At 37.9% G+C, this 23012-nt stretch overlaps 3 protein-coding genes across 3 annotated transcripts; all 3 read left to right on the top strand.

The window, feature by feature from the left end:
• The first annotated feature begins 2435 nt into the window (after positions 1 to 2435).
• LOC102768618 (olfactory receptor 51I1) lies at positions 2436 to 3397 on the top strand. Its single transcript, XM_006761167.2, has one exon. It carries the CDS (start codon positions 2436 to 2438, stop codon positions 3369 to 3371), a length of 936 nt encoding a protein of 311 aa, XP_006761230.1. The 3' UTR covers positions 3372 to 3397.
• A 6893-nt stretch (positions 3398 to 10290) lies between these two features.
• On the top strand, positions 10291 to 11244 carry LOC102769199 (olfactory receptor 51J1). Its single transcript, XM_006761169.1, has one exon. It carries the CDS (start codon positions 10291 to 10293, stop codon positions 11242 to 11244), a length of 954 nt encoding a protein of 317 aa, XP_006761232.1.
• An 8958-nt stretch (positions 11245 to 20202) lies between these two features.
• LOC102769500 (olfactory receptor 51Q1) lies at positions 20203 to 21162 on the top strand. The gene has a single exon (XM_015562277.1). The coding sequence runs from the start codon at positions 20215 to 20217 to the stop codon at positions 21160 to 21162; it is 948 nt and encodes a 315-aa protein (XP_015417763.1). The 5' UTR covers positions 20203 to 20214.
• The last annotated feature ends 1850 nt before the right edge of the window (positions 21163 to 23012 follow it).

The raw sequence follows: 23012 nt of genomic DNA on the forward strand, positions 1-23012 counted from the left end.
CTTCAAATTACAAATTTTTAAGCAATTAAAAATGGCTTAATTGTAAAAAGATGAATATTATCTATAAGGATGGGGAGAGAAAAGTCTGAATGAAAAATAATTAGATAAAAACGAAATGCCTGACTTATATTGATGATTCATTTGTTATCACTTTTATTATTTCACCAGTATTAAAATATATTGAAAATATATTGTTTGCTACCTGCTCCATACACACATTAACTTGTTTAAACCTCAAAATAAGGCTATGGAGCTACATGTTAAGAGTCATCTCTGCTTTACAGGTGGAAAAATGAAGAACAAGACTGAAAGTAACTGAGTCATGATTCCAACTGTGGCAATCTGACCCCAGAGTCTGCAGTCCTATCATTCATGCACAGTGATCTGAAATTCCAAAATTCATAATATGAAATCCGGGATCAATAAATAAGGTACATACTTATATATGAATAGTGTACTTTAAGTAACCCAAGGATACTGCTAAAGATCTATTAAAATCTTAAGCACTAAAAACAGGTAGTAGCCAGAGCCAGTTTGGCTCAGTGGATGGAGCGTCCGACTGCGGACTGAGGGGTCCCGGGTTCGATTCTGGTCGACTGTGGACTGAGGGGTCCTGGGTTTGATTTCGGTCAAGGGCATGTGCCTGGGTTGCGGGCGCATCCCCAGTGGGGAGTGTGCAGGGGGCAGCTAATTGATGTTTCTGACTCTATCTCTCTCCCTTCCTCTCTGTGGGAAGGTCAATAAAATATATTTTAAAAAAAAACAGGTATTAAATGGCTTAGACTATTGATATGCTGAATTGAAACATAGAAGGATTGATTGAAAGTAAAAAATACCCCAAATATAAATTAGAAAGGAGATAAGGCTCAGAATATCAGCATCATGTATGGTTCCTTATCAAGGAGCCCTTCTGCTATCACTAATGTTCATCCCTCAGTGAGAAGTGGGTCTTCACTGAAGACCTAATATCTCCCACAAAGACAAATAATACTTTCTTATAGCTGGTGATTACTGCAGTTTATAAGACTATTTGTAGACATTATTATGTTTATAATATATAATATAATTATATTATTAATATCATGATATTATATTATATTTATTTTACAAATATAAAAATCAAGCTCAAAGAATACCCAATAGAAATTAGCAATCAAGTGTTTAAAATCATGTTTTCAGATTCAGCTATAATCCCACCTTCCAGTACCTCCAGCTTCCTCATCTCTAATACATTTTCTCCTAGATTATGTGTTTTGTTTCAAATGTTGAATAAGATCTGTTCTCTTTACCTAATAAGTGGGAGATTTTTTTCTCTCTCGCATTTTTTCTAATGCAGAGAATTTGATTGACCTTCCATCCTGATGTATAGAGGTTCCTTCATAGATGCATCTTCTTGGTGTGCAGATGTCTCTTCTTCTCGATATATTTTTCTTAGATTATATAAAAAGATTAGGGTTGCCTTTCCAGGCAGGGTTTCAGAAGGCATCATCAATACTGAGGTGGGGCATCCTAGATAAAATTTTTTTGTCATTATTTCTACAGTTTCAGAAATATGGTCTGAAGAACCATACTCTAGGACTCTTGCCCTTTGTACTCATGCCCTCAGTAAGCTTTGATTAACCACACTGAAACATGTGGATTGACAAAACAGACATTTTTCAAATGGGCAGAATACTTCTTTCCATTAATAAAAATTCCAGTGGGCAAGATACTTATCTTCAATAACTTTTGTAACAGTGGCATTTTTTCTAGACTACACTTCCATACCTCCACCATATGTAAAAACCAAAGTGATCATCCAGAAGGTTGTGGAACGAACATAGATAATTAAGTCCATTTTAAGATGGTTTATCCAGGTAAAGCTTTATAATTCTGTGCCTCCAATGGAGAGCAACCTTTGATCTTACTTGGAGTGGCAGGGATGGTGTTTAGAATCTTTATCTCCTGAGAAATTCTATGCTAATTTTGAATTTTATTCTTAACCTTTGTGCCCATCAGTTACTTAAAACCCAACATGCTTTTCCAGGGGACTTATGGAATGTCTGATAGATTACAGCTTTCTTTATGTCAGTGTCTTCTTTAAACTAAAAAATACCATCTCTTCATAGAGACATGAGAAACATTCGGTTCCTACCTAATAGACACAGTGAAATCAGTACAGGGCTTAGTTTGAATTGTAAAAGATGAACTATTCTGCCAGATTCCCTTATTCTGGAAATATACCTTTTTACAAGTCATGACTCCACATTTCTGTTTAATATTAAAGACCAAATGGAACAGGTCATGAATGGGAGGAAGCTTATAAGTTGTAGATAGTAGTAAACAGGGGAATTTGTGGGTCCTTCTCAGCCTCCAATAAGCTTTGTGCGTCTCATTCTAGGTTGCATCCCTGGCACCTGCCTAGATCAACGTCCCCAGACTCCAGACATAGGAAAATGTTCAACAGAAGTCAACTTACCCCAGAATATTTTCTGCTGACTGGCCTTCCTGGTTTGGAGGGCCTGTACCCTTGGTTTATCTTCCCATTCTGCTCCACATATGTTGTGGCCCTTGTGGGCAATAGTCTGATTCTGACAGTGATCCAGAAAAACACCTCTCTGCACCAGCCCATGTACCTATTCCTTGCTATGCTGGCCTTTGCAGAGCTCGGTGTCTCTGTGTCTACACTGCCCACGGTGCTGGGCATCTTCCTTTTTGGTGCCAGTGAGATCTACTTTGAAGCCTGCCTTTTACAGATGTTCTCCATACATTCATTTTCCATCATGGAATCCGGAGTTCTGCTGCTCATGTCTGTGGACCGCTTCGTGGCCATCTACAACCCACTGCGGTACACTGCTATCCTGACCCCGTCCCGTATTGTTGGTACTGGTGTTGCACTTGGACTGAAGAGTGTGGTGCTCATGTTCCCACTACCCTTTCTCCTGAAGCGTCTGCCCTTCTGTGGCCACAATGTCCTCTCCCACTCCTATTGTCTTCACTCAGATCTAATTCAGCTGCCCTGTGGGAACACTCGGCCCAGTAGCATCCTGGGGCTCTGCATTGTTACTTCCACTTTTGGTCTCGACTCACTGCTCATCGTGATCTCTTATGTGCTGATCCTCCACACAGTGCTGGGCATTACCTCTGGGGAGGGACGGCGGAAGGCCCTGAACACATGTGTATCGCATATCTGTGCAGTCCTTGTGTACTATGTGCCCATGATCAGTGTGGCTCTGGTGCACCGCTTCATGAAGCACGCTGCGCCTGCTGTCCGTCTATTCCTGGCCAATGTCTATCTTCTGGTACCGCCTGTGCTCAATCCCATCATCTATAGTATTAAAACCAAGCAGATTCGCCAGGGACTAATCCAACTCTTTCTCCAAAGAAAATAATAAGGCGGTCAGTGGCGATGAGATGATTACCCTAAAAACAGTTATTTTCCTCACCAGAGGAGGTCTAGAGAAGGAGAGAGTGCACATCACCTTGCCCAAGTTAGAAAGCTTGATAAGTGTGTAGAGAATGCACATTTTTATACTCTGTGTGTTGTAACCTAAATTAGAATTGTATAGTATTTTGTCAGCTATTTTGTTGTATGTGTCAACTCAAAATACACATGCTTTTTAATGCAGAAATTCTAATTTTTATCACTTCCCTAGATTCATGCTCTGAATGTTCGTGAAGATAGAGACTTGAATAAGAATTTTTATAACAGTGATGTTTGAAATAAAATTTTAAAAAGAAAGTGGCCATTGAAAGGTAAATAGTTAAATGAGTTAGGATTAGTTCATGTTATGGAATATTTTGCAGTTAAAAAAAAAGTCCCAGATGATAGGTGCTCAAGGCTTAAGCAAGAAATAGCAAATTTTACACACACACACACACACACACACACACACACAAAAGTATATTTAATAAAACTTTTTGTAAAATAATTTAATCACAAAAAAATTCAATTAGTTTATGTGTATAAAAACACATGGTAAATTGATAACAATAATAGCTCTTTTGGAGGAGTCTGTGCTAGTGAACAAAGGAAGCAAAATAATTCTCACTTTATTCATATTGTTTAAGAATAATACATTCACTGAGATAAAGACAATTTTCCCAAATTACTCACTGTGCCAGATAACTTTCTCTTCAGCATACTAAGATCAGTAGATATATATGTATTTCTTCTAGGAGTTCTTTAGATACACTTGACCCACATCTGAGCGTGTGCTCTAATGGGGAGAAGAATGAACTACTCTAACCTTCTTTTATAATTCTGCTGATGCAGAGATAATTGACAGTGATGACACCTATATAACTTCATCATTTTATTGATCTAAGTTGAAATGGCAGATTTCTCTGTCCTGAAAGAACGAACCTAAATTTGTGGGCTTTTAAAGACATACTTTACATTAAGAAACAATCATGCAAAATGTTAATGACTTGCCAAAATAGGTTTAAAGTGTTTTTAAGAAATTGGAGGTGGGGGGATTTATACTAACACAAATTTCTGAAATACAATACAAAATTCATAAGTTTTTCATGTGCAGGTATAATCTACTAAACAAAAAATGTCACGTGGCTAGAAATTAATTTGGGGGGGGAGGTTGCTTTTTTAGTTTTAAGTGTTTTTTTTCTTTGACCTATCTCACATTAAGTCCACGGGCCCAATGTTATGAAAGACCCAGTTTCCCTTTTAAGAGAGTGAGATATCTCACTGTAGTCCCACTGCTGACATTTTCATTGTGTCAAAAAGTAAAACAACTAAGACTTAAAAAAACACACAAGAAAAATAAAACAACATTTTCCCCTAAAGAACCTTCTATCTTAAAACATGACAGATATTATTTTTACTAAACTAAGGAAAAAAGGCATGACTGCATGATTATTTTAAAATGCATAAAATTTATGTAAAATTAAATTTTATGTTCATAGTGCACATGCATTTATGATAGAATAAAATGTGTGTTGTATGTGTTTACATATGTGGGGTATTGAGATTTTGTAGTTTTCCATTTATTATGGAAGCACTTCATGTGAAATGCCAAATATATACAAAAATCCCAGTGTTTCTTAAAATATGAATTATATAATCCCTATTTTTTGTTGCAGAAAAAGTAAAGCCTCCATTTAAAAAAAAATAGTTGATAAACACAGTTACAATAAGCATAGTTATAATAAATACAATAGCAATAAATTACAAATACATTATAATAAACAAAAACTCTAATTTTCATATATTTGTCGAGAGAGATGTGGCTAAAAAATGTAGAATGAGTGCTAAAAATGCTGAAAACTTATAAAGGAAAATTTGACCAACAATATCCCAGAACACAATCCTAGATTATAATGGAAAGTGACAATCTCCTGTTTGTGTCTATTTTTGCTTAATGTTTAAAATGGAAACTGACATCTGGGGGAAAATATGTCAACATTCCAAATTCAGCTCAGTGTCCATATACATCATTCATTTGATGGTCTTACATCACAGCTTCTGTTCCAAGGAAGTTTAATTCAATTCTGCTTTGTCCTCTCTCACTTTGTGACCATATCCTGGATCTAGTTGTGAGTCAGAGTATTTCTCTTCCATTATTAATGTCCATAGACAATTTTATTTTCACAGATATTTATCTCCTAAATTCCCTCATTGTCTTGTTCAACTAGTATTATTTGACTTTGTTATGATCATGTCTCACTAAATCCCTCCATTTTTCCAAGTCTCTCAGCTACCCTCGGCTTTACATATATCTGAATCTATTCTATCCACATAACCTTCTTTTAAAGCATCTCCTCACAGATTACACAGAGCCCTCTTTTTCTTGTTAAACCAGCAGCACAAAAAATATATTTTTAGAAAAACTTTAAAAGTCCTATAAATGTGTCATGGTGGATTTTTTTTTTCTCTTGTCAATCAGAAAATTGGCCAAAAAAAAAAAAAGGACAAAGCAAAACACAACAACAACACAATACGGCCATCTTCAAATAATCAAAACTCATTAGTTCAGCAATTTTAAATTCTCTTTAACATTGGGTTCTGCAAGTGTTCACTTTCTGCTCTCTCTAGTCACCTTATACTAGGAAGCCTATTTATCAGGCTTTTATGAACAATCTGCCCCCAACCCAATCTGGAACTTTTACTCACAATTGTTTTACCCTTGGATTCTGTCACCTCCTGATATTAAACACCCTTAATGTGCTCTAGATACCAACAATGTTGTGCCCTGCTCATTACTTGTTAAATGCATGTTTATAAAAGGCATAAAATTCAAAGTTGAGACCATAGTAGATCAATCCTATATAATAAAAGCCTAATATGCTAAGTGTCCGGTCATCCATTCAACCAATCAAAGCATAATATATGAATGATATGCTAAGGCTGTTCAACCGCTCGCTATGACATGCAATGACCACCAGAGGGCAGACAGTCAACCAGTCGACCAGTCTCTATGATATACACTGACCACCAGGGGGCAGATGCTCTGACCAGTAAGTTTGCTTGCTGCTGGGGCCCGGCCAATCAGGACTGAGTGAGACAGGCTGGACATGCCCTGGAGCCCTCCCGTGGTCCCTCCCCAGCTGGCCAATGTCCCACGTCCCTCCCCAGTCCCGTTCATGCATTGGTGGGGTCTTTTGGCCTGACCTCTACCCTCTTGCAATCCGGGACCCCACAGGGGATGTCAGAGAGGCATTTTCGGCCTGAGCCCGCAGGCCAGGCCGAATTTGTGCACTGGGCTTCTAGTATATAATAATATAATTGATCTACTATAATAATAATTATAGTATTAGCTAACACTTATGGTGAACTTTATATGAGCTAAACACTTTTTAAAGCAATTTACATATATCAATTCTTTTATTCTCCTAGTAGATGAAGATCATTACTATAAATCATTTCACAGAGGTAATGACTCTATACCCTTGCTGATTTCCTTAGGCCCCCCTGGACATTGAGAAGAGGTGATATAGTTAACTGGATAATTGCTCCTCAGGAGACTGAAGGACCCTTCCATTCCTTCACTCCCACAGCTAATCAGTTTGCAAGGAAGGGAGAAGCAATCCAGCCCCAGGACCAGAGAGATGTTAATGCCATTGTGGCAGAGACTTGCTGAAGTGAGCTTCCCCCTTCCCACTTGATGCTCAGAGGTCAGCTCTGCTTATGGTGAGTGTCTGAGGCCATAATTTCCCAGCCCTGCCAGCAGCTTCCAGGAGTCCCAATTCTACTCCATAATTAGCTCTCTAGTCTTTTCTATAATCAGTAGCCAGCTCCCTAGCTTCCTGAATCTGTGTGATAGAGCAAGAGGAAGCTTTCCTCAAACTTGATTGCAGGTAAAGAACAAAAGGAACAAACCAGAGAATACCATGGATTCTAGAAATAGTTTTGCCATCGTAATATCTTAGGTGAGTTAAGCAATGCATCTATCTTCTTTATATGATCATCCGTAAGTTGTATCCTTGTTTCCCTCAGAAAAATGGTCTGAGTGTCCAGTGAGGCAAAGATAAGGAAAGATCATTATTAGCAGAAATTTGAGGTAGTGGTCTTTGATTGATTCCTTCTGAGAATTCCTGAGAGAGAGAGACAGGAAGAGTGGGGGTTACTAATATTAAATGGTTACTAAAAGCTCACATGAAATGGAGCCACTCTCTGAGGTAGGTATTAACAGATATATCCTTAAAAATAATGAAAGAGAGTTTCACGAAGCTTAAGTGGGTAAAGTTGTACTGCACATAACACTCAATCCCATCCATGTCCAGGGATGCAGTGTCCATTGCACCATATTCTCTTTTTTCTGCTGATTTGTTGTGTGTCCTAGTATAGTTGGCTGCAGACTAATGATTCATTTTAACTTCTCCCACCCTGAAATGCTCTCATCATACAAGTACTAAACTCACGGGGGATGACTACCTTTTAAGATCTTTTTGAAGGAGGCCTGGTTCCTGTCTGGCTGTGAAGACTCTGGAGGTAGAGAAGGGGAAGAATGAAATAAAACAAAAAGAATAGGAAAATAAAAAAAATAAAACAAAAGAGCATGGAGAGGCAGAGAAGACAGTTGAAAACAGGGTAGGGAACACCCCAAGTTCAAGCATCTCTCAAGATGTTGTCCCTTTTACCATCAGGTCACTTGAATTGTAGAGGGAAGAAGTAGAGTGCATGGGACCAAGGAGGCAGCGAGGCCACAAGCATAAATAACAGCTGCTCAAGCAAGGGAAACCTATATCCAGTCTATTTAAAGAGTTAAGAGAGATATGTTGGACTTTTGGAAGTGAGGAGAGAACATAGAGAAGGCCATAACATGTAGGGAACAGAGGTGTCCCTCAAGTCCCTCAGCCATGAGAATTCTAACATGCATGATTATTTCTGAAGCTCAATATTTGGCTCTGAATTTTCCAGCCCTACATTTGAGCACAACCCACAGCACAATTTTCCCTAAGTTGATATTTACTGAGGTAAGCTGCATCAAACCATGAGAGTTGCAAGCAATAAACTTTAAAAAAACCTTTTTTCTCTCATATTTCCATGAAAGCAAAAGTAATGCAAGAAGAGTTTTGAAATTCTAGTACATCAGCCATTTTTATTTGCTCCATGTCCTGTTTTAGTCCTTGTCATAGTGCAGTCTTACATACCCACCGACATGGTAATTTTTTCTGCACCATATTACACCCAACCTCTCTATTATTGCCTGCAAAATTTCTACTGATTACTCAGATGTTGGCTAAAATAGTACTTTCTGAGGAAAGTTTTTCCTGACTTTAAAAAATAAGCTAGGTTTTCCCCTCCAGGTCCATCCCTATTATGCCTTTTGTAGCACTTAAAATAATTATAACAAGCTTACAAATACTTCAGGGTATGTGATTACTGTATTTGAATAGTTGTGGGGGAGTATGTGTTCTTTGGCCTGTGGTTAAAAGTTGCAAAGAGCCCGGCTCAGTGATTGAGCATTGACCTATGAAAGAGGAGGTCACCGTTCAATTCCAGGTCAGGGGACATGCCAGGGTTTCAGGCTCAATCCCAAGTAGGCTCATGCAGGAGGCAGCCAATCAATGATTCTCTAGCATCATTGATGTTTCTATACCTCTCTCACTCTCCCTTCCTCTCTGAAGTAAATCATATATATATGTGTGTGTGTGTGTGTGTGTGTGTGTGTGTGTGTGTGTATGTATATGTATATATTTAAGTTGCAGAGAAGTTTTCTGAGTAGGGCCAGAATTCTGTGTTGCCAGGACCCTGTATGGTACGTGGCATAAAGGAGTGGTGATTGGTTACAGATGTGCAGAGCAAAGAACTGAATAACTGGCATGTGATAGTGACATCCCTGTAAATTCAGCAGCAGCTGGGCTGAATGAAGAATTCACATCAGAGAAAATGCACACAGGATTTTAGCAAGTGTGGAAAATGTGCATGTGCAAATATGTGAGCAGATGTGTGTGATGTGTGTGTGTGTGGGGGGGGGTGCAGGGGGTCATTGGTTCATTGAATGAGTTGAAAAATGCCTTCTTGTGCTCGCCCAGACAGTGCTCAGTTTAAAACACACCCAATTTGGGGAGTTGTGTTTTTTTCCTCCCCTCTGCTGCCTTCTCCTGCCCAGCAGAACATTTCTTGACAGTCCATTCCCAGTGTTACCGCAGTGTGCTCAGAGGTGTGTCTAAGCAGGAAAGAAGTCCTAATGGATGAGGTAGATTGTCATTGAGAACTGTGAGTCAAGAAACTGGATATCATCATGACATAAATTTTTCATTAACGTTAAGTCTGCATACAAATCTACCAAACTTTATTCCTGCCTTCTCCATTCTCTTCTAGTTTAATTTTTTAGTCGCTTGCTCCAGGCTCTAGCCACTGCCACTTCTCAGCCTTGATATATATATTTATTTATCAAGTACATTTAGCTGTTATATATGCACTGTGCTCTTTGCCTTATATCTATGTATTTACAAGTAATATCTCTGTTCACCTATTTCTGAGATTAGTCTATACTTATGCTGAGATTGACTATACCTGACTGTCTCCAGCAGTTTTCTAGGGTCAGGCATGTTCACACCAAGGCAAAGCAGACACTTCTTTCTTAGCAGATCCAAGGAGAACTACAACTTAGAGGAATAATTTTCTATCAGCTTTGAATTCTCTGTGTTGGAGACGGCAACCCCTTTACTGGTGGGAAGTCACCTGTCAGTTATCAAGTATGAGATATTTGTCCACCTGTATCTGTGAGCTTTGTTTTCTTCTTCCCTTTCCCCAGTGTCCAGGGTTCTTTCTCCGTAATAATGTTATCTCACTACTTTGTTTCTAATTATCAAGGTAGCATCGATTTCATGGAATGAGATTTCAACATGAAGAACTCCAATAACTCTCTGGAATTCTTACCTACAACATTCATTCTGGTCGGCATCCCAGGGCTGGAAGAAGAGCACATCTGGATGTCGATTCCCTTCAGCCTGATGTACATTATCATCTTCCTTGGGAATGGCACCATTATTCATGTCATCAGAACAGATGCTGCCCTACACCAGCCCATGTACCTCTTTCTTGCCATGTTGGCTCTGGCTGAAGTTGGTGTCTCTGCATCCACTCTGCCTACAGTGTTAGGTATCTTCCTTTTTGGAACCACTGAGATTAGTTTTGATGCATGTCTCCTCCAGATGTTCTCCATCCATTCTTTCTCCATTATGGAGTCAGCTGTGCTGCTGGCCATGTCTGTCGACCGATTTGTGGCCATCTACAGCCCACTGCGCTATACAGCCATCCTAACCATGCCCCGCATCTTTGGCACAGGAGCTGTCATTGGGCTGAAAAGCATTATGCTCATGGCCCCATTGCCCATGCTCTTACGGCGTCTGCCCTTCTGTGGTCACAATGCCCTCTCCCATTCCTATTGCCTTCACCCAAACCTCATCCATCTACCTTGTGGGGACATTTCTATCAATAATATCTATGGGCTTTTCATTGTTACCTCCACTTTTGGGCTGGATTCGCTACTCATTGTGGTCTCCTATGGGCTTATACTCCACACTGTACTGAATATTGCCACTAAGGAAGGGCGTAAGAAGGCACTGAACACATGTGGTTCACATGTCTGTGCTGTGCTCGCTTATTATGTGCCTATGATTGGCTTGTCAATGGTGCACCGTTTTGGTCACCATGTGCCCCCTTTGCTGCATGCTATGATGGCCAATGCTTACCTATTCTTCCCACCTGTTGTCAACCCCATTGTGTACAGCATTAAGACCAAGGAAATCCGCCGTGGCATTGTCCGAATGCTTTCAGAGAAGAGATCCAGAGTTTAGACAAAGGACAAAGTAGGGAGAAACATTTTTCTATAACCATAAGTGATCCTAGATTGCACATTATGCAAATGGTGTTACCTTAAAATAGGGTGTCTAATAGGAGGTTCTCCATAAGCTGGCTGAACTGGAGTCGGGGTGAAAATGGATTTGGATTATGTGTAAAAGAACAGTATAAAGAATTTGTTATTTTTTAATTTTTTAAATATATTTTATTGATTTTTTACAGAGAGGAAGGGAGAGAGATAGAGAGCTAGAAACATCGATCAGATGCCTCCTGCCCGCAACCCGGGTACATGCTCTTGACCGGAATCGAACCTGGGACCCTTCAGTCCGCAGGCTGACGCTCTATCCACTGAGCCAAACCAGTTTCGGAGAATTTGTTATTTTAAAAACATTTTTTTTCCTAGTACCTTGCATAGCTGAAGCAGAAAGCAAGAAAAGTTGTTTATGAAAACATAGCACTCCCCTTAAAGAAAGGTAGTTAGGAGCTGGAAGGTGTCTGAAAAATCTCTTGATCCCTGTTTTCTGGCAAAAGAGGAATTGAAATGAATTATATTCTCTTGAATTGTTGGTATGAGCTCAATAGCAATAGGACACACTAGTTAGCTCAAAGGAGGCTTCCCATACTGGCTCTGATGTGACATTCAGTCAACCCCAACAAGGTTCCAAATTAAAAATCCCAAAGATTACACATCTTGTTCACAATGCAAAATTCTGAAGGTATCCCACCAGATTGCAAAATATTTAAAAGAGGCAAGTATTCCTTCATGGACATTAACATTTTCTATCTGGTTAGATATTCTTTTATAAATGTTAGAAATAATGTAAAAAAAATACATTTATATTTCCAGGGAAAGGAACTAAGACTTTTGAGATGCAAATATATACTAGGTGCTTTAATATTTCAGTCAATCTCCACAACAACCCTATGAGGTAGGATTAATGCAATTATGATTATTTTTTCAGATGAAAAGCTGATGTTTAGATATAGTAATCAACTTGATCAAACCTATACATCTAAGAGCTGGCAGTGGAATTTAGCTGTGTCAAACTCCAAAATCTAAGCTAAGCTATTAATCTCTAAACTATACTGTCAACTGAGCAAGAACTGCAATTCCATGGATCCTTTTTACTAGTGAGTCAAGTAACATTAATTGAGTATGCTCAGTGGGTCAGGTACAAATCTAGGCCCTAGAGATAAAATGGTAATCAAAAAGACAAGGTCCCTTTCTTTCCACATGAAGCTTAGAATATATATTATTTTCTAGTTCCATTCTTTTTAATCTTTATCACTCTATTTTCCTGAGGTCCAGTCTCAGAGACAACCTCAGAATCTGACAAAATCCTAGAAAATCACACAATGAATTGTCTATAAGTCTCTGGGTGTCTATGAAATTCAATAATGAGTATAATCCAATATGACTTTATAGAACAATATCAAGTTTGATTCCATATTTTTCTGCCATTACATTTATTATCCTAACTTAAAATTTAGACGTTTTGAAACTACCTTGATCTTTTATTTCCTCAACAGGACAACATGATAAGCCATTCTATTCAGAGAGTTATGAAGTTAAATTATGAATTAGAACATGAGAAAATGCATGAGATATTATAGGCATTTCCATATCCAAGTGTATATGACTTTATTTCAGACCAATCCTCCTACCGAGAACAATTAGAAAAGTTAGAGAAGTATGTTGTAAATGACTTCAGAGAGCATTCAGTGCAACAAGGATATAAGATTCCAAAGATAAGGAAAACAGAAAAGTGAGCCTGATATTTAATACTACTTTCCCACTTCAGGAACTTGTTGATTTAAAAGTAATAGCTGGGCCTTAGCTGGTTTGGATCAGTGGATAGAGTGTTGGCCTGTTGACCAAAGGATCCTGAGTTCGATTCTGGTCAAGGGCACATTCACTGGTTGCGGGTCTTTCATCATTGATGTTTCTATCTAACTCTCTCTCTCCCTTCCTCTCGGAAGTCAATAAAAATATTTTTTTAATTAAAAAAATTAAATAGCTAGTAAAATGAGAAGAGATTACAGCAAAAGGCTGGAGTGAAGAGAAACAAAAATTGGAACACAAAGATCCTCCTAGATGGGGAAACTGGTAAATTCCTAGGCATTTACTTGGACTCCAGAAAAGTTACACCTTGAAATAAGGCAAAATTAGAAATAGACTAGCCTAATATAGTTTTGTGTATTTTTTTTAAATCAACTCACTATCTAATTTTACTACTCTGTAAGAATTAAGGTGAGCAGCCATTTCAATTTTTCCCAGGATTTTCTCACTTTATCTCAGGAAGTACCATATCCTAGAAAATTCCTCAGCCATAAGCTGAGATTGTTGGTCACTTTAATCAGAAATAAAGTTAAATACTCTCAGTAGAAAGATATTAATCAACATCTCAGATTATCCTTATAATTTTTCATGATAGTCATTGAAATAAAACCAGAAATGCAAAATACAAGAATTGAAAAAAATTAAGAGGGGTAAAAAAAGAGGTGAAAGGATTAGATCCACAAAAGATCCAGCTATTAGAGTTAACATACCCAGACATTAAAATAATTTTGATTAATATTGCCTAGAACATAAATTGCAAGGTGTAGATTTTAAACAATAAGTGAAAACTAATTAAAAATAGAATAAAAATGCCAGAATGAAAAAAAATAACTGAAATTAAAAGCCCAATGGATGGGTTTAATCATATTATACACAATTGAAAAAAAGAATCAAAGTATTGGAAAATAATTTAGAGTATATCCAGACTGTATAAATGTGTAAAGATAAAATATAATGAAAATAATTAAAATAAAATATCCTTAAAGGATATATGGTATTTGCTGGAAAGGTCAAATACATGTCTAATTAGAGCCCCAAAAGAAAAACATCCTGAGGCAAAAGGTATATTTGAATATAATAACATAAATATTTTCAAAACTTATATAAAACATAAACCAAAGATTTAAGAAGCTTTTTACAGTTTAAATTTTATTAAATTTACATTTTAATGTAAATGTTATTGACAATATTGGACATTTACAGAGTTGAATTTTTCTATTTGAAAATATTCACTGTAGTCACTATTTTAATAATTCTGGTCCCTCCCCAAAGTCAACAAACACATTTTGTTTATTGTATTTCTTTTTATGAAAGCATTAATACAGAAACACGAAATTATCTACATTTATACTTTTCCTAGTGAAAAATATGCACTGTTCTTTGTTTGATTTTTAATATACACATATATCTTTGAGATAATTCATAACCAGTACATGAAGACATCATCATTTATTTTTACATCTACATAATATTTCCTTTGAGTATCCTGGTACATTGTATCTTGCCAAAATTTGCTTACCAGTTCCCAGTTGATGAATATTTAGTTTGTTTTCATTTTTTGTGCTTTTATAAATAATATTATAGTAAATAATTTTGTATATATGTAATCCAATTTGCACACATGAAATGCATTTCTAAACTAAATTTTTAAAAGTGGAACTGCTGAGTAAATAATTTTTGTAGTTATAATTTTTATAGGTACAGTATTGTCATGTAAGTCAGACTTATTAATATTAACTGTGCCTCAGCAATTGTGAAAGTAGTTCTTTCATCATACCCTTGACAACCAGTCTGTTTTACCATTTAAGATTTGGGTAATATACTATCTAATAATAGACAAACATGGTAATTGACCGTACCTTTTCTACGCCGCCCATTGGCTAATCAGCATGATATGCAAATTAACCAACAAAGATGGTGGCTAATTTGCATACTGCAGGCAGGGCGGGTCAGCGCCATCCCGCCTGCCCCGCTGCCATCTGGGCCTGCTGTCTGCAACCCGGGATGGCGGGCATCCGGGGTGCGACCCGACCCAGGTTGGCCGGGTGGGACAGTCCCTCAGCAATTATGAAAGTACTTCTTTCATCATAACCTTGACAACCAGTCTGTTTTACCATTTTTTTAAGATTTTGGTAGTATGCTATCTAATAATAGACAAACATGGTAATTGACCGTACCTTTTCTACGCCGCCCATTCGCTAATCAGCATGATATGCAAATTAACCACAAAAGATGGTGGCTAATTTGCATACTGCAGGCAGGGCGGGTCAGCGCCATCCCGCCTGCCCCGCTGCCATCTGGGCCTGCTGTCTGCAACCCGGGATGGCGGGCATCCGGGGTGCGACCCGACCCAGGTTGGCCGGGTGGGGCAGCGTGGCTCCTCTGTCACCCCAACTTCCTCATCACAACTCCCTTTGGGGTCTAAGCCTTCAGTCGTACATCCCCTGAGGGCTCCCTGTCTGCCGGAAGGATGTCTGACTGCAAGCTTAGGCCTGATCCCCCGGGGAGTGGGCCTAAGTCAACAGGTGGACATCCCCCAAGGGGTCCTGGACTGCAAATGGGTGCAGGCTAGGGTGAGGGACCCCCCCAAGTGCACACATTTTTGTGCACCGGGCCTCTAGTAATGAATAAAGAACTATCTCAATTTTACTTCAATTACTTTCTACTTTAAGTGAGAGTGAACAGCATTTCATAAGATCAAGGAATATTTGTATCTCCATTTATTATATCAGAACCCAGCATTTTTCTTTTTGCAAAGGGCCAGGCAGCAAATATTTTAGGTTTTGTGGGCCATACAGCTTCTTTCATAGCTATTTAATTATGCCCTTGTAGTGTGGGGGCAGCCATAGACAACACATAAATAAAGGAATATGAGTGTATTCAAATAAAACTTTTTATATGGACAGTAAATTTTTAATTTAACATAATTATCATGTGTCAGAAAATATTGCTTTTTAAAAATATATTTTTTATTGATTTCAAAGAAGAAAGGAGAGGGAGAGAGAAACATCAATAATGAGAGAGAATCATTGATCAGCTGTCTCCTACACACCCCCCAACTGGGGTTCCACCTGCAACCCAGCCATGTGCCCTAATCAGGAACCTTCTGGTTAATAGGTCAATGCTCAACCACTGAGCTACACTGGTCAGGTTGCACTTTGTTTTTATTCAATCATTTAAAAATGTAAAAACAATTCTTATCTTGTAAGGCATTCAAAAATACATGCATTTAATATTCCATTTCCTTAGACAGGGTCTACACTCTTACTAAAGACAATAATAAAATTAATGGACTTCCCAATCCACAACCATCTTCTCTCCACTACCTTATTTTTAAAACATTTTATTAGGAAAATGTTCGAATATGAGTAGAATAGAGAATATTATGAGGAACTTTCATGTACTCTTTCTTCAACCTTAACTTGATGAATTATCAATATTTTATTAACTTTAACATTTTACTTTTATACTGGTGAATATAGTGTTTAGCTCAATGCTTTATTTTTCTCTTTTAAATTATGTCTTTTAAACCTTCAACTACAAAAAATGGAATAATCATATACTTAATGCTATACCCCAAATGCAATATAATACTACATTCCCAACCAGATTGTGTTCTTTACCTAACTTCTACATTTTCAAGGTTTATAACTTCATAATCAAAAGCTTCCTTTTGAAGCAGTGGGAATTATATAGTGACGGACACTTCTTGGAGCCAAACTAGGTGCTAAAAGATAGGTAAACCAGATATGGGATGAAGACAAGCCATGTTTGTGGAAACCCTGTGCCTTCGGTGGTAGAAACCAAAAGAAACGTTCGCGGGGAACACTCAAGCAGCTGCTGATTTCCACTGTCCAGAGAGAAGTTTAATCAAAATAAAGTCCCGCATAAAAATCCTACCCTATTTGTCTCTTGATGGCACTCATCACAGCTCCTTCTTTCCTGAGTAGAGAGATCCAGCCTTCCAGGGAATAAGTAAAGGACAATGCATCCTAATAATGAGGCTAATAATGTAAGACACTAGGAGAGAAAATCCCATTTTCCCTATAAGAGGGAATATCATTTTGACTTTTGAATCTATCAAGAGATCTGAAATAGCTTCCCCCAAGTCTTCAAGCCATATCAAATCTGAGTTTGGCCATATTTAAGATGACATCAAAGGGTAACTGTTCCAACATAATAGTCTTTCTCAAAACCACAGACGCCACTGTAGGAAGCAGAAGGGAACTAATAATTACTGAGAAAAATATCTACCAGAATACAGTTGTCTTTCCCATGTCATCTAACAAAAGTGTCACATCCCCACAAGTCAGCTACCTCAATTATTGGTAATGTTTAGCACTCAGTAAATGTTAGAAGTGCTGTTATTTTTCCTGGTTCTGTCCCTTGGGGCCTCAGGTCTCAGAGCACAATCTCTATATTGCTGCAAGGTTCCTATAAGAGCCAGAGGCTTCCCCACCCACCTCCTGCATTCCATCCTGGGATATCCTGGACTATATGCAGCATTCAGCTGTAGAGAATAGAATACAAGACAGAGCGAGCATTGAAAGAATAAGAAAACACACAGGTAAGGCTGGACTGCTCCATGGATGATGAGTAATTAGGGAGGGATAACCTGGGAAATGAGAACAGGATGTGCTCCATAGAGATAGGAAGAGAATGCAGCCAACCAATGTCAAGGATATTTTGATAGGAGATGGGATGGGGATGTGACTGGTAGGGAAAATGAAATGAATTAATTCATCAAGAGATGCATCACTGTCCTCCAACTGAGTTCAAAAAGTAGCCCTGATGCCATCCATTGTCCTCAAAGATGAAGAGTTTTCAGTATGTGTTGGTAAGCATCAGCAGATCATCTATCAACAAACCCGAGCCTGGAAATTGGCCTTTTCTGGCTATATCCCCTCTGTTCTTATTTTTACTTGTCCTTCTCTCTGCCCTGCAAATGGCTCAACAAATCTCAGGAAAAAGGTAAGTTCAAGGAAAGCATGAAAGCATCTAATGAGGAATAAACAGGAGAGAGAGAGAGAGAAAGAGAGAGAGAGAGAGATATCTCACATTCATATAACTTTCATTATAGTACATTGTAGAAATTGTCCTATTTTATTATTAGTTATTGTTATTAATCTCTTACTGGGCCTAATTTATAAATTAATCTTTATCATAAATGTGTATATATAAAAATTAGTATAAAAAGATTTGATACTATCTGTGGTTTCAGACATCCATTGGAGGTCTTAAGTATCCCTCAAGGATAAGTGAGGATCTACTATACCACATGCATGAAAAAAAATTGTGCCTATTATCAAAACAAAAAATAATGCAAGGACCCAAATTATGGTAAAAAAAATTCTGGATCAGAGCCAGAATGCAATGGACAATGAAATGCTAAATAGTCCCAAGCTAAATGGCCTCTTGTAGCTATCATGTAGAAGTCATTTCCTTCCTATTATCAAAACAAAAAATAATGCAGGGACCCAAATTATGGTAAAAAAATTCTGGATCAGAGCCAGAATGCAGTGGACAATGAAATGCTAAATAGTCCCAAGCTAGACTGCCTCTTGTAGCTATCATGTAGAAGTCATTTCCTAGAGACATGAACAAGATCTGCCCTACACAGTGCTTGGATGGGCACCCCCCACCATTTGTCTCTAGCATGTTCTTTCTTTTATGCTTTTACAAATGACCAAACATCTCTGTGATTAGCATGTTCTTTATTTCAGAAGTCTTAATCGCTCCACTGCCTTAATCAAGGCCACTAAGACTCAGTGCTAAGAAGTTTTAAAAACCTTTGCTCTGGTCTCTCATCTTTTGACTTGTAGATTAAGTATTAAAAGACACACACATTCCTATTGTTTACTAATTTACTGGTAACTACTCGATGGCCTTTGCAGTTTCTCTACAGTTTTGGCAGTCCTGTTATGTTTCATTTCTAAATGTTTGCCCATGTTTCCTTTCCTTGATCAGATTTTCTAGGGGATTTCAAATTACATTTATTCTTTCAAAGAAATAATTTTTGTATGTTTTTACCCTTTTTTGTCTAATTCAAATTAATTCAATGTTTATTTTATCCCTTTTCATTTTTAAAAAACTCCATCTTACATATTTCCTAAATTCTTGAGTTTAATGATTTGCCAGCAATTCTTAGTTTGGCATTTATGAACATTTTAGGGGAAATATGCTTAGATTTAGTGAATAATAGCCCATTAATAAATTTGTGCATTTTCTGATAAAGAAGTCCACAGCTTTTCTTATCAGAACATTCTAAAAATTAATAATCATTTATTTAATAAAGCTATATTTGTTATTTTATTTAAAGAATAAAAACCTGCATTTATTGCCTGTGGGGCAGTATAGCCCTCTTCATTAGAACATATAATCTACAGAAATTGTTTGCAAATCTTCAAATTAATTCACTACTCAGACCACTTTAGTTTAGCTTATTTTCCTATGATTCTACTGAAGTTTCTTCCCAAAAGGTTACTACCTACATCAAAGCCCTAAATTGAATAGACTCTTTTCAGTATTTATACTATTGAGTATCTGAGAAGCACTAAACTCTGGTGACCATATCTTTTATCTTTTTTGCTTCTGTGACTCCTTTTTTTTTTTGTTTGTTTTTCACCCACATCTCTGAATTTTTTTTCTTTGCTTCTTCTTCTGCATCTACCAAACTGCTAAATTTTACATTTTTTTTTAATAAAGCTGAGCTCACTTTCTTTCTATTCTCATCCTAAATTCTTGCCCATGTTAGCATATCATCTCCCAGCTTCTCAGCTACCATCAGTATGCCATGGTCTCCCCTATGTCCAGCAGGCTTCTTCTCTGTCTTGGATGTCATACCTATTTGCTTAGTTTTCATTTCTCTAGGATAGCTGCTATGACCATCGAATTCAATTGTACAAACTGAACCTGTGATCTTTTTCCCCAAATCAGCTTCTATTCCAATACTCCAGGAAAACGTAAGTGTTACTATTTTCCATGTAGTTGCAGAGAGTCCTCAGTCCTGTGTGTTAGTGCTCTGGCTTACTGGATCCAGGATTGAGCAGATAAAGAATCCATGGCAGTATCACACTGATGGAATTCTTATTACAGAACACAGATTCTGGTTTTGCATTCATCCATCATGTCCGAGGTAACTAACACCACCAAAGGCCCCTTTTACTTCATACTCACGGGCATCCCTGGATTTGAAGATTCCCACATCTGGATCTCCATCCCCTTCTGCTGTCTCTACACCATCTCCATCTTGGGCAACACCACCATTCTCACTGTCATCCGCACAGAGCCATCCCTCCGCCAGCCCATGTACCTATTTCTCTCCATGCTGGCCCTGACTGACCTGGGTCTCACCCTCACCACCCTGCCCACTGTTATGCAGCTCCTCTGGTTCAATATTCGTAAGATCAGCTTTGAATCTTGTTTTGCCCAGTTTTTCTTCCTCCATGGATTCTCCTTTATGGAATCTTCTGTGTTGTTGGCCATGTCCTTTGACCGCTATGTGGCCATCTGCCGCCCCCTCCATTATGCCACCATCCTCACCAGTGAAGTCATTGGCAAGATCGGGTTAGCCATCATTTGCCGCTGTGTTCTGGCTGTTCTGCCCTCCCTTTTCCTGCTCAAGCGCCTGCCCTTCTGCCGCTCGCACCTTCTCTCTCACTCCTACTGCCTCCACCAGGACATGATCCGCCTGGTGTGTGGTGACATCCGGTTCAACAGCTGGTATGGATTTGCTCTGGTTTTGCTCATTATTGTGATGGACCCTCTGCTCATTGTGCTCTCCTACTCACTCATCCTGAGAAGTATCTTGGGCACAGCCACATGGACAGAGCGCCTCCGGGCCCTCAATAACTGCCTATCTCACTTTCTGGCTGTTCTGGTTCTCTACGTTCCCATGGTTGGCTTATCTATGACCCACCGCTTTGCCAAGCATGCCTCTCCACTGGTCCATGTTATCATGGCCAATATCTACCTGTTGGCACCTCCTGTGATGAACCCCATTATTTATAGTGTAAAAACTAAGCAGATCCGCCAGGGAATGTTCCGTTTACTCTTCCAGAGGAAAGTGCACTGACTATTCGAATTTAAGTTTACAGCAGTAGTTGTATATAAATGCATGGAGTCAAGAGCAGCAATACTACCATCAAAACTGTAAGCAGCATTCATTGAATAAGGAATAGCTTCTGTATAAGAAGGTCCTAATGTAAAACAAAATAAACCATTTTTCTTTGACTAGAAATTAAAAGACCTAAAGTTTCTTATACTCTACTTTATTTATTCTTCAATAGTCACCCGACTTTGAGAAAAATTTAAAAATATACACAACCTCTGCTCTGCTTTCTTTGCAGAGATGTTGTTATTAAGATGTGGTGAAGTATAAAATCCTACTTTATAAATTTAAAGCTCCGGTTACTGTATAAACATATATTTGGAAGCTGTAACATGTTCATACCTTGTAAAATTCCTGAAGCAAATGTCAGATTTTAATTAAAAACAGATGCTCTGGTAACCTCAATCTGCAATAATAAAAGAGAATCTTCCTAAACTAGAAGTCAAATTGAAAAAAGAAAGACCATAGTGGACATTGGTGCTACTTGGGGAAAAAAATAAACACCAAACATAAAAGACAAAGTGCAAATAGCTTGGGGGTTTTGAGAAACTGTTGAACTAATTAATATTCACTGCAAAGTTCAATTAAACTCATGGGTAGAATTATGATTCACAGAAATGATAACTACTGCTGAAAGAAGACAGTAGATGGAGTTACGAGACAGACAATATCTGGAAGATAAACATCAAATGAGCTTGAACGTTGAGTGTGAATGTGTAGAAACAGCTATGATTTGATTATGATTAGACTTGCTTTCTGAACTGGCTCAGGTTGTACTCATAACTTGTGAGCCTTTGATTAGTCATCATGACTTGTTAATAAATGAGCTGGGAGAGTTGTTTAACTTTCTCTGCTCTGCTTTCTTTGCAGAAATGTTGTTATTAAGATGTGGTGAGGTATAAAATTCTACTTTATAAATTTAAAGTTCCGGTTACTGTATAAAGATATATTTGGAAGCTGTAACATGTTCACACCTTGTAAAATTCCTGAAGCAAATGTCAGATTTTAATTAAAAACAGATGCTCTTGTATCCTCAATCTGCAATAATAAAAGAGAGCCTTCCTAAACTAGGAGTCAAATTGAAAAAAGAAAGACCATTGTGGACATCAGTGCTACTTTGGGGAAAAAATAAACACCAAACATAAAAGACAAAGTGCAAATAGCTTGGGGGTTTTGAGAAACTGTTGAACTAATATTCACTGCAAAGTTCAATTAAACTCAAGGGTAGAATTATGATTCACAGAAATGGTAACTACTGCTGAAAGAAGACAGTAGATGGAGCTATGAGACAGACAATATCTGGAAGATAAACACCAAATGAGCTTGAACGTTGAGTGTGAATGTGTAGAAACAACTATGATTTGATTATGATTAGACTTGCTTTCTGAACTGGCTCAGGTTGTACTCCTAACTTGTTGTGAGCCTTTGATTAGTCATCATGACTTGTTAATAAATGAGCTGGGAGAGTTGTTTAACTTTTCGGAGTTACAGCTTCTTCTATCATGAAATGTACACAATTATGCCTTCATAACTGGTATTAATGAATATTACATAGAAAACACTGGTAAACTGCCTTAAATGTGCAGGAATACTTTTGCTAAAGGAACATGAAGTGATGAGGAGGAAGCTTTCTCAGTAAAAGTATAAATAGTATCAGACAGGGGTAAGGAATGAAGATTGTGGAAAGAAGTTTTTAATGTAAATAAAGAAATACTACTGTTTGGAATATAGAGAGTTCTAAATAAAAGTTGTTTTCTTTCATTCACTAATACCATGCAGTGATATTTTCAATTGTTATTTGCAGATATATATAT

The sequence above is a fragment of the Myotis davidii genome, unplaced genomic scaffold (genome assembly GCF_000327345.1).
Source record: "Myotis davidii unplaced genomic scaffold, ASM32734v1 scaffold1078, whole genome shotgun sequence".
Taxonomy (NCBI): domain Eukaryota; kingdom Metazoa; phylum Chordata; class Mammalia; order Chiroptera; family Vespertilionidae; genus Myotis; species Myotis davidii.

Coding starts and splice junctions, on each gene's coding strand:
- LOC102768618 (XM_006761167.2), top strand. CDS start 2,436: ATGTTCAACAGAAGTCAACTTACCCCAGAATATTTTCTGCTGACTGGC.
- LOC102769199 (XM_006761169.1), top strand. CDS start 10,291: ATGAAGAACTCCAATAACTCTCTGGAATTCTTACCTACAACATTCATT.
- LOC102769500 (XM_015562277.1), top strand. CDS start 20,215: ATGTCCGAGGTAACTAACACCACCAAAGGCCCCTTTTACTTCATACTC.